Below are 12,107 nucleotides of genomic sequence, written 5' to 3'. Positions count from 1 at the left end.
GTAAAATTCATTAAATATAATAGCAATTACAATGAACAAAAAGCACACTATAATAAATTTCTTTCTTTACTTAAAGTTACTAATTACTAGCCAGAAAATATACTACTAAATGTCTTTTCTATTAATGTGAAAATAGTTCATTAAACCCCTTTGAGAAAAATAAATATGGCTATGGAAAAAAATATGAACTGCTAATCTTTATTTTTTTTTAAATTCTGGCAATTTTAGATGATCTAATTAATACACACTGATATTATATTAAAGCATTATATCTCTGTATACACATATTTATTTAAGCTTTAGAAAGAGTTGAAGCTACCACTGAAAGGTAGGAGGAGATGCAATGTGTCAGAAGGAAAGATACAATTTTCTATTTATAATATATAATTATTTTAAATGAAGTCTGAGTAATCTTTACATTTCTCTGTTTTATAACACTTGTCAAATGTGAATAGAATTTTCTAAATAAAACTATTAAGACAGTCTATAGGAAAAACCCAGACTTTTCCAACTGTAGAAGGCTTCAAAAATATGCCCTAAAATCAAATGGGATTATAAGAAAATGCCTGCAAAATTAGGTGAGCTTAATGACTCCTAAGATAAAGAGACAAGTGGATAAACTCCAGGGCCATTACCAAGTTTAGATATTCTATTCATAGCAAACAAACAGGCCCAAAAGAAAACTAGTTCTGAAAGTTTCAAGTTTTGAAAACATTTCTGGGCTCAGGACCAGAAAAAGATGTCAAGAAGCCTTGGTCACGTCTAATTAACCATTGGTAAAATAGCAATTTCTTTGAGGTTTGGATAAATTTAAATTGAAGTCTAACACTCCTTATTAACCTTATTGGGAAAGTTCAGTTTGGGTAAGGTTATTGGAAATGTGTCTTTGAGTGTGTAAACAAAGATGAAGATAATCGTTTTTAATCACAATTTTAATTTTTTTACTTATAGTTAAAACTTTGAATTTATCTATTTAATAAACATGACTATTCTGAAGATTTCTTACATTTCCAAAGGTGATCATTTCTATTGTTCTTCTAGAGTTGTCAATGATATATTTTAAGAATTATTTTGTATACCATTCGCTTTGTGGCAAATAAATAGAAGTGATAAGAGGTTGGATAAAGCAAATACAGTGGCATGCAAAAACCATCTCATAAGATATTACTATTATTATTGCCATCATTAGTTTCTTATATCAGGTTCTGATCAGACCTCTGCATATCATCTTAAATATTATGTCTTTCAAAATTTCAGTTTTTAATATTACATGTTACCTGAAATGTTTACGGTTGTCTTCAGACCTGATACTTGCAGCTCGGTCATTAGGAAAGGCTATTAGTGCATCCTTCATTGACTCCTCATTTGTTCGATGATCATGAATGTGTGTCCTGGCTGATTGAAGCATTGCTACAGGTGCCTGGACCTTATAATTTTCCAAATCACTGACCACCAAATGTCCGATGGGATTAGTGATCAAAGGGGATATACCTTTTATAGAATTGAATATTAAGTTTATATATTGTACTTTGAATTTTAGTTTAAAAAATGCTATGTAATAGTTAATATACTAGAGAATTGGTTTTAACTTAAATATTAAAGCCTCAAAAACCACAGAAATAACATATATGCTATCCCACACAAAACAATTTATCAAAATAATACTTAAATAATGCATAAAAATAAAATATGATAACTTAAAGGATTTACATTGATCCATATGAAAGTGCAATTTTTGTAGGTTAAAGACAGCTATGTATCAGTGACTTTACATGTTTTAGTACATAAAAGATTATAAAGGAATGGATAAAACAGCAGCAAGAAAAATCTATGAAATGGTCAAATCTAGTTTATATTATAAGTTCAAGTAAACAAAGTAGAAAAAATAAAATGTAAAAAAAACAGAAACATTAAAATATTTAGAAGTTATATAGGTTACTAAACCATGTGATACTCAGAATAGGAACACAACCTCTGCTGGGAATAAAGTAGAAATGCAAATATTTGGGCCCCAACACAGACCTATTTAATAATCAGTGCTGGGATGGAGGTCAGTGACATGTATTTGAACAGATCTACTAAAGGATTTTGATACATTCTAAACGAACCACTGAAGTAGGTCATATTTGATATAGAGCTAAGCAATTAGTATATTAATATTACATTAACAACTAAATCAAAAGTAGGTGAAAATCATAATAGCATACCAGGATTAATTTTCATCACAACTTTCTTAGTGAAAGGTTTGCAGATGCTATTGAATTCTAAATATATGTGATAAAACGGTTTCATTGATGAAGACTGCAAATTTTCATCTGCCACTGGGCCAATAATATCTATCACCTGCTTCACTTTAAAGTTTCCAATTTGATGTGGAATAAATGAGCACATCACATTCTAAAAGTAATAAATAAAATAAAGAAAAAAAGAAGAGGAAAAGTAATCAATATACTATTGTTCAGAAAAAAATAAAAGCAAACCAGGAAAACCAATTCACTTTAGTTTCAAGGAATGCTAGTTCATCATGATAACATAAAGCACTTTAGCAACATTCAGCATTGACAAATATTTAAGATACTCATTATTGGAAATTTATCTAAGAAAAATTAAGAACATAATACCAAAGTGCTTCAAGAATGGCAAATTAAGGCAGGGCATGGTGGCACATGACTGTAATCCCAGCAGCTCAGAAGCCTGAGACAAGAGGACCACAAGTTCAAGCCAGCCTCAGAAACTTAGTAAGGCTCTAAAGCAACTTACAGAGATGCGGTCTAAAAATAAAAAAAAAATAAAATAAAAAGGGCTGGGGATGTAGCTCAGTAGCTTGAGCATACCTGGGTTCAATCCCCAGTGCAAAACAACAACAACAACAACCAAAAAAAAAAACACTAAGAACCTCCAAAATTCCGCTTCTCCACAGAAAATACTGGCAAAAATTTTGCCAAAATCTATTTTTGAGATATACAGAAATTATCTAAAGGGATACAAAACTCCAGGGAGTACTTTTTTTTAAAAGTTGCTGAATCTATAAGAGAATAGAAGTCTTTGTGGCATTTTTACTTTTTATAATTGCATTCTCCTAAACACAGTTTTGTGGTCTTCTTGAAAAACAGCATTGCAACTAAGGTAGCTGTGAAAATCATTAGCCTAGCAAATTGGAAGGGAGAAGAATGGGTTTGGAGATTTCTAGACGTTCCATCTCTAGAACTTGTATCAATTTGTTCTGCCCGGCTGCTGGCTAAAAAGCCTATGAGGTCACATCTTCATTTGATGTGAATCAGAACTCATTCCCCATGAAGAACCCTTTCCCCAGGATTTCTTCAGAAAAGCACATACATGTATATAAAAATGATATATATAAATAACAATTTTTAAATATCACAGCAACTTAAGGTGACATCATGTAAGTTTAAAAAAGAATCTAATAATGGAAAAAGAAAGGATTAAGCATATAAATTTAAAAAACACTTGAGAATAAGGTATTCATATTGTATTTGGAAATCTCTGTCATATTTCTGGGTATCTGGATTGCCACACACATGTGCAGACTGTGTACATGCCTGGGGAAACTTGAGATAGCTCTAATCTCTCACCTCTGGTTGACTCTGAGACTCCTTATAGGGAGGAATTGAAAGTTAAAACGAGTTGGAAACTACCTGCTAAAATTTTGAAGACATGCCTCAACAGACTTACAAAGAGGTTTCTGACATAGGCTGAGACTTGTAAATTCAAGCAATTTGAGCAAAGCTCTGTCCAATCATTAGATGAAGACTTAATTAACTGAGTAGAGACTTGATTGGCAGCAAACGATAAAGAAAATAATACAAAATTAGTCTAAAAAGTCATTAAATAAACAAAACAACAACAAAATCAGCAGTAACAGTAAACCTTGGAGTAATTTAATTTTCATAGTTGTCAAATGATATTACTTAAAATGCCCAGTTTTCAAAAGAAAAATATGACACAACAAAAGAAACAAGAAATTATGACCAATACAGTATTAGATAATATCCCTAAGGAAATTCAAATGTAGGACCTATTAGACTAAGATGATAAATCATCTATTATAAATATGCTGTAAGAATTAATGGAAAACAGGTCTAAAGATTTAAAATAAAATTGAGAACAATATCTAATGAAATAGATAATTTCAGTGAAATATAAAATATATTTTTTAAAAAGAACAAATAAATATTCTAGTGAGCACAGAAACTAAAATTTTAAAATTCACTAAAAAAGCTCAATGAGAGATTTGAACTAGCACCAGAAATAATCAATAAACTTGAAAACATGAGATTATCTAGACTGAAAAAGAGAGAGAAAGATGAAGAAAAAAAGAGGCATCTCAGACTTTTGGGACACCATCAAGTATAGTGCTATATGAATAATAGAAGTCTTCATAAGAGAAGAGAGAAAAGAGCAGGAAGAGAATTTGAAGAAATAATAACTGGAAAGTTCAGAAACTTAGATGAAAAATATTAATCTGTATAACAAAGAAGCTCAACAAAACCCAAGTCGAATAAGTCAAAGATATCAACACCTAGACACATTAGAGTCAAATTGTCAATGACCAATGACAAAAAGAATGTTGTAAACATCAAGAAACAGTGACTTATCTCATACAAAGGATTCAAAAGCATAAATAGCTAATTTTGAAATGGAAATATTGGAGGCAAGATGGCATTGGTGATGATACATTCAAATACCAAATGAAAAAGACAAGTCAACACAAAATTCTGTAACTAGTAAAACTCTCAGTCAAGCCAGGCGTGGTCATGCATCCCTGCAATCCCAGTGGCTCAGGAGGCCGAGTCAGGAAGATACTGAGTTCAAAGCCAGTCTCAGCAAAAAGTGAGGCTGTATGCAACTCAGTGAGACCCTGTCTGTAAATAAAATACAAAATAGGGCTGGGGATGTGGCTCAGTGGTCGAGTGCCCCTGAGTTCAATCCCCAGTAACACCCCCCCCCCACACACACACACACACCAAAATCTCAGTCAAACTGTATGAGTTAGGACATCTCCAATACATGTGGAGAGAATGTGTCACTAGAAAATTTGCATTAGAACAGTACTAAAGGGACTCATTCAGGATGAAATAAAAGACACTTGACAATTATGTAAATTTAGACAAAGCAATTAGGAGCATGGCTAAAGGTAACTATATACATACATAAAAAACATCATAAATGTATTTTTATTTGTAATGCTTTCCTATTCATCTGATTTAAAAAAATCAATGCATAAAACAATTATTGAAGAGAAATGACAGGCTTTTAAAAATAATAAATTTGTATGACAGTAACAGCACAAAGGAAGAGGAAACAATTATATTGAAGTAAATTTTCATATATAATTGAAATTAAGCTGATATTGAAATCAGTTTGAGACAAAACTAAATTTCACCAATTTCCTTCTGGGTTCTTGTCTAGAAAAATTGAAAAATAAAATCTACAGGCAATAATGGAAGGCAAGAGTGAACAGAGTAGGATTTATTTAAGTAGGGGGAAAAAAAGAACTCCCCACAAGGCAAGAGGGAGACTAATAGCAAGTTTTCCACCTAAATGTACTAGTCTAGGTGCTTATTTAACTTCTGAGTAGAGGCACTGATTAAACTCCTTGCTAAGGAGGTACTGAAAAACTGTTAAGGCTATTGGCTTGGTCTGCAACCCTTCAGTTGGCTGTGTCCTTTGAGTTTGAACTTTCCTATAATCTCCATTTGGGTCCACCCCCACTTCCACTCTCCCTCCACTCCAGGACACTCCACTCCAGGAGTTGGCTGGAATGATTGAAAAGTTTCTACAGGTTAACCTCCTGGAATGGTCTTTACAAATGAAAACAAACTTAATTGAGGTCCCTTATGGTGATTGCCTACAAAACCAGTAGTTTCTTTCATTATCCCTGATTTTATTAAGGTATAATTGACAAAAGTTGTATACACTTGTGGTATATAACTTAGCATTGTGATGTGTGTATATGTTGTGAAATAGTTCAACCAAGCCAATTAACATACCCATACATTTTTGTGGTAATGAGATGTAAAGCCAGATCAGGTTGTAAAATGAAAGCGCTTCCCCTCCCTTTCTAAGAGACTTTCTTCAGGAAACCTAATTAACCAGGTTTCTTACTCTAACCTTTTGGAATGTAAAATAACTTTTTAGAGTCTGGATTTCACCCTTTTTGAAATGTAAACACCCCTGTGCCAGGCCCTGAGGCACACAGGAAGGCTAGAAGTTTAACAGATGCCTGTGAAAAGAACAATTTCCCCTCATCTCTTCTGCATTTATAAACAGCTTCCTTCAGTCACTTGTAGATTAGAAATTTTATGACACCAAATAGTGGGGTGTAGCAGGCCTCTGATCAAAAAATGGCATAATCCAGTTAGGTTTAAAATACATCTATAGAACATCCAACCCAACAATAGCAGAATGCATTGCACATAGATCTATGTTAAGCCATGAAATAGGTAATAGTACTGAAATCTACACAGTATGTTTTCCAACCAAAATTCAATGAGATTAGAAATCAAGAGAGAGAACATGAAAAACTCAAATGTTGAAAATTAATATCGTTCTAAACAACAACCAACTGATCAAAGAAGAAATCACAGAGGAAATTTGAGAATACTTTAAGATGAAGGAAAAACTAAAACGTACCAAAATGTATGAAATACAGGAAAAGTGTAACAGTGGTCCACCTCATGCTTTGAATATAACCCTTTCTGCTCTGCCACTGGGACTTATTTTTTAAATGGACATTTTTTTTTCTCTCTTCTCCCTCTCCTTCTCCCTACCTCTAGAGAAACAGGATTATCTTTCTTTCCCATCCTAGGCCAAGTTATCTGTCCAGGAACACAGATACTAAGGAACTAAGTAATTCATACTTTGATATGGTGCCAGAAGATCTCAGAAATGACTATCTCACAAATTAAAAAGTGAATTATAACACTCCTCATCACCCACAGGGAACACCTTTGAATCACCTCTTTAAAAGCCCCCTGTTCCTTCTGAGGGACAGAACCACAACCTTGGGGACAGGAGTCTCCTTTGCTAGCAAAGCAATAAAACTTCTTTTTCCTTTTTCTCAAAACCATGTTTTCATTATTGGATTGGCATTGGGGACAAGGACCAAGCTTTGAGTAACAGGATGTCACTATCATCTTTAGTGACATCAATAAAAAGGAGAATAAGGGAATATAATCAAATGTATGTCAATAGATAAGATAATCTAGATGACACAGGCAAATTCTAGAAAGACCCAAACTACTTAAATAGACCCAGAAAGGAAGAAAAAAAAATTGAATAACTCTATAGAAAGTAAAGAGATTGATTACTAAAAAAAATCTAACAAAGAAAATCCAGAACCAATGGATTCAATAGTGGATTACATTTAAAGAAAAATTAGCACCAATCCTTCACAAATCATTTTAAAAATCAAAGATGAGAGAGAATATTCCAGTTTGTTCTGATGCCAGTTTAACTCTGAAGTTGAAACCACAAAAACTATAAATAAATAGCAGAAGGACCAGTAGTCCAGAGAAGAGGGAACAAGAGGAGGGAAGAGGGTAAGAAAATGAGTACAGGGGTCTGAATTGGGCAAATTATATTGTATGCATGAAGGATTATATTAAAATGAACCCAGTATTATATATAACTATAATAAACTAATAAAAATGACACCCTTTAAAAAATCTAATTTGGAGAACTCACTTATCCCAATTTCAAATATAATTACAAACTTATAGGAAGAAATATACAAAGGAAATGGCATAGGGATAAACATAAATATATAAAACAAAACTGTAAGTCCAGAAATCTTTATATTCATGGTCAAATGGTTTTTGATGAATGTGACAAAATTCTGAGATAGCTGGACATCTATATATAAAAGAATGTACTTGAATTTCTAAATTACATTATATACAAAAACAAATTCAAACTGGATAATAGATTTAAATGTTTAAGCTAAAATTCGTAGAGGAAAGCATAGGGACAAAACTTAGTAACTTTGGTTACTCCATAACTACTTAGATATGATATACTAAAAGCATAAAACAAAATAGATAAATTGGACTTAAAGTTAAAACTTCAAAGGATACTATCCAGGAAGTAAAAAGATACCATCAGAATGGAAGAGAATATTTGTAATTCATATATGCAATAGGGACTTTTATCCAGAATACATAAAGAACTCTTAATTCACCAACTAAAAGAACACTCAAGTAACAACTGGGAAATGATATTGTATCAGTCTCTAAATTTGCTATAACAAATTATTTAAAATTACTTGGGTGAAAACAACTCAAAATTTCTTATTTAACACCTGTGTAGGTGGGAAGGCTGAGACAGATCTCAATGGACTAAAATCTAAGCGGCAGTGGAACTCATTTACTTCTGGAAGCTCTAGTGGAGAACCTGTTTTATTTTAGATTATTTATTTTTTAATAATTGTCATTTCTAGCTTCTAGAGGTGATCTCACATTGTATTCCTTAGTTTATGGTCCCCCTTTGCATTTTCAAAGCCACCAAAGGTCACTGACATCTTTTTTTTTTTTCATTTCATATCACTTTAATATTGATCTTTGTTTTGCCTCCCTTTTCCACTTCTAAGGACCCTTCTGATTTTATGCACCCACTTTGGCAATCCAACCTATTTCCCCTATTTTAAGGTCAATTGATTATCCATCTTAACTCTAACATAAACCTGAATTCCGTCACATGCTCATGAAATTGAGATTGAGATAGGGATATTTTTAGGAGTCTATTATTCTGCCCATCATAGATATGAATAAACATTTCTCCATAGAAAATATACAAATGAAGAATAGCACATGAAAAGACATTCATCATCCTTAGTCACTGGGGAGATGGGGATGAAAACTGCAATGACATGCTGCTTTGTATCCACTAGAATGGCTATAATAACAAAGAAGGACATTGACATATGTGGGCACAGAGGCGGAGAAATTGGAATGCTCATTCAAAGCTGGAGAGAATATATAATAATGTATCACTTTGGCAAATGGTATGAGAATTTCTCAAAAAGTTAAACAGAGCTTTCATATGACCCAACTATTCCACTCCTAGGTGTATTTCATGAGGATTAAAAATATATCCACACAAAAATCTGTGCATGAATGTTTAGAGCACATTATTTATAATGCTAATATCACTGAATTATACACTTTAAATGTGTAAGTTTGTCGTGTGTAACTAAAAAGAACAAATTAAACATCAAAAATAGAATGAATGTGTAAGTTTTATGGCATGTAAATTATATTTTAATAAAGCTGTTATTCTAAAAAGAATAATTTTACCACATTTCCAAGTAGTCAAAAGCCACTTGACTAGTCTGTGTACATCACAGTTCTCCAGTGTCTACCACACTTCCTGCATTCACATTTTTAACTAAGTTGAAAATTATATGTGCTAGAGAAATCCACAATCATAGAGGGTTAAAAATATTAGGGAAATAGCTATTAGATATGTTTTGATAGATATGCATGCTTTTGGAAGAAAAAAATGATTTCGTGGATTAAAGAGGCTTGGACTAAAAATCTAGGAAAGAGTTCAAAAGAAAATATTTTGTATAATGTATTTAACATTTGCTGTTATTCTATGAAAATTGATTAAATCTATCCATATGGGGGAAATCACACTAATGAAGTAGTGAGAGATATAAATAGAAGCTACGTGTATATGAACATGTATACAATAGTTCTTGATTACAATTAAAAGAAAGCTTCCGTCAAGAACTTTATGAGCTCTGCAGTGGAGAAAGACTATGACATAACAAAGGTGAAACTGAAAGCACTCATGTTTACTGTTTAGAGTAGGATTTGGCAAACTTATTCCTGTAAACTACCAGACATTAAATAGTCTAGGCTTTGGGGAGGCTGAGAGTATAGCTCAGTGGTTCAAACCCCAGCACCAAAAAAAAAAAAAAAAAAATTAGGCTTTATGAACCATCTTCTCAAAAACTGTTCAACTCTGACTTTGGAGCATGAAAACTGCTCTAGACAGTAAGTGAAAAAATGAGTGGCTATGTTCCAATAACACTACTTATCAAGACAGACGTTGAGGCAGATTTGACCTTCAGACCATTTCCTTCCAATCCCTGGCTTAGAGGATCTGGGAAAGAGTTGTCTGAATAACAGTTATGAGTAAAATAGCCCCTGACATCCAGAAGCTGTTCTGGTGTCCATGGGAATCCCTTGGTGTTCTTTCTGCTTTTTATCAGCCGTACAAGTCTCAGACTAAAGTATCACCACTTTCAAATTTCAAAATTCTTCTCAGTCTTTAAGGTATCCTATGAAGACCTTTCTACCTGGTTTTAAGTAATCACGCTGTGTTCTCTGAGTTTCTATATCACTGTGGTATAGCTCTAATGTATATTCTACATTCTTATGTCATAGATCTGTATGTCTTACATATACATAAGACATTGTATATATCTTACAATTCTGTTCTACCCTAAAAAATCTTAGAATAACTATGTTTTGTACATCTTTAACTTCCCTAGAATAGAAAATGTTTTTTTCTGACATGTGACAAGTACTTAATTATAGATTCTACATGACAACACATGAAAGTGTTCATAACTAATAGAAGTAACTAATAAGAGATATACTTTATAAACATTGGTACAATAATGTGCTTTTTAATCCTCTACATAGCATTGCAGCAGACCTTAAAATGTTTGAAGCAATATGGAAAAAAAGTAGAGAAAAATTACCTTACCTGGATACATCCTTCATCTATCTTGCCCTTTTCAGGATCAATTTTAAAATGTGCAGTTTTTTGAAAACGGTATGTCACAGGAAGGGATTTAGATCGATTTTGTACAATGCACAGAATGTCTGAACGTTCACCCATGAAACAAGGTGTAAAATTAAGGACTTCTCCTGGATCAAAATGTAATAAGACAGGAAGTCCTGAGCCTGTCAGTGCTAATTCCACTTTCTGAAATTGATCACCTGGAAAAGCAATAATAGCTATTGAACATAAAAAGTGGGGAATCCAGAATATATTTACTTAGTACATATAGTGTCATTTAAAGGACCTGATGAGAAATAGGTAGCTCATTTAATTTTTTCATTCAAGAAAAATATTGAGTGCCTTCTCTGTGCTAGGCACTCGTCTGGGCCTTGGGTCTACAACAATGAATATAAAAACCTTGTTCTCAAACTTTACATTCTAGTGAGGTGATATTGATAATGAACAACTAAGCAATACACTTATTTTTATTAGAGGATAAGTGCTATAAGGATAAGTAGGGTAAGACAGATTGAATACAAGGTCTTCGGGATGTTATTTTATGTAAAAAAGTCAAAAAGGCCTCTCTCAGGCTATGGTTGTGGCTCAGTGGTAAAGTGCTCGCCAAGCATGCATGAGGCACTGGGTTCAATCCTCAGCACCACATAAATATAAAATAAAGATATTAAAAAATAAAAAAAAATTAAAAAGGCCTCTCTTTTGGACATTTGAACAAAAATATAAGGGAATCGGGAAGCAAATCACATGAACATCCAGAAAAGTCTATTCTAGGCAGAAAGAACAGAAAATACAAATACTCTAAGGTAGGAACTTGGTTGGCAGTTTAAAAAGACCCCAAGGAAACAAATATGGCTAGGGGAAAGGAATAGAAGAATGATGAGAAATGGTCATACTTTAGATAGATTTTTGAGGGTAGAGTAAGATTTGCTGACAGAATGGATGTAGGAAAGTGATAAAGGATGACACTAATTTTTTTGGCCTGAGCAATGAAATGATGAAGTTGCCATTTCCTGAAACAGAAAACATTGAAGAGGGTGGGGTTATGGGGAAACTGGGAATTCCATTTGGCACATATTAAGCTTGAGAGGCCTTCTAGATAACTGTAGTGGTTCTGATCTTTAATGTCCCCTGAAAAGCTCATGTATTTGGTATTACAGCTATGTTTAGAGGTAAAATTATTAGATTATGAGAGTTGAAACCTTACCAGTGGATTAATTAATTTGATGGATTACTAATTTGAATGGATGACCAGGTGTACTGGGTGATAATTGTAGGCAGGTGGGACATGGTTGGGAGCATGACCTTGGGGATTATTTATCCCTGGCATCTCCCCA

At 33.1% G+C, this 12,107-nt stretch overlaps 1 protein-coding gene across 1 annotated transcript in view; it reads right to left on the bottom strand.

The window, feature by feature from the left end:
* Positions 1-12,107, bottom strand: part of Cfap47 (cilia and flagella associated protein 47) — a 424,564-nt gene that overhangs the window by 393,648 nt on the left and 18,809 nt on the right. The window contains exons 7-9 of the mRNA XM_048796386.1: positions 10,738-10,973; positions 2,208-2,397; positions 1,278-1,491 (exon numbers count right to left, since the gene is read on the bottom strand). Of these exons, the coding sequence (XP_048652343.1) occupies positions 1,278-1,491; positions 2,208-2,397; positions 10,738-10,973 (640 nt within the window). The remainder of the gene's footprint in view (positions 1-1,277; positions 1,492-2,207; positions 2,398-10,737; positions 10,974-12,107) is intronic.

The sequence above is a fragment of the Marmota marmota genome, unplaced genomic scaffold (assembly GCF_001458135.2).
Source record: "Marmota marmota marmota unplaced genomic scaffold, marMar, whole genome shotgun sequence".
NCBI lineage: Eukaryota > Metazoa > Chordata > Mammalia > Rodentia > Sciuridae > Marmota > Marmota marmota.
Note: the sequence above shows the minus strand (reverse complement) of the source record. Positions and strands in the feature narration are given on the sequence as shown.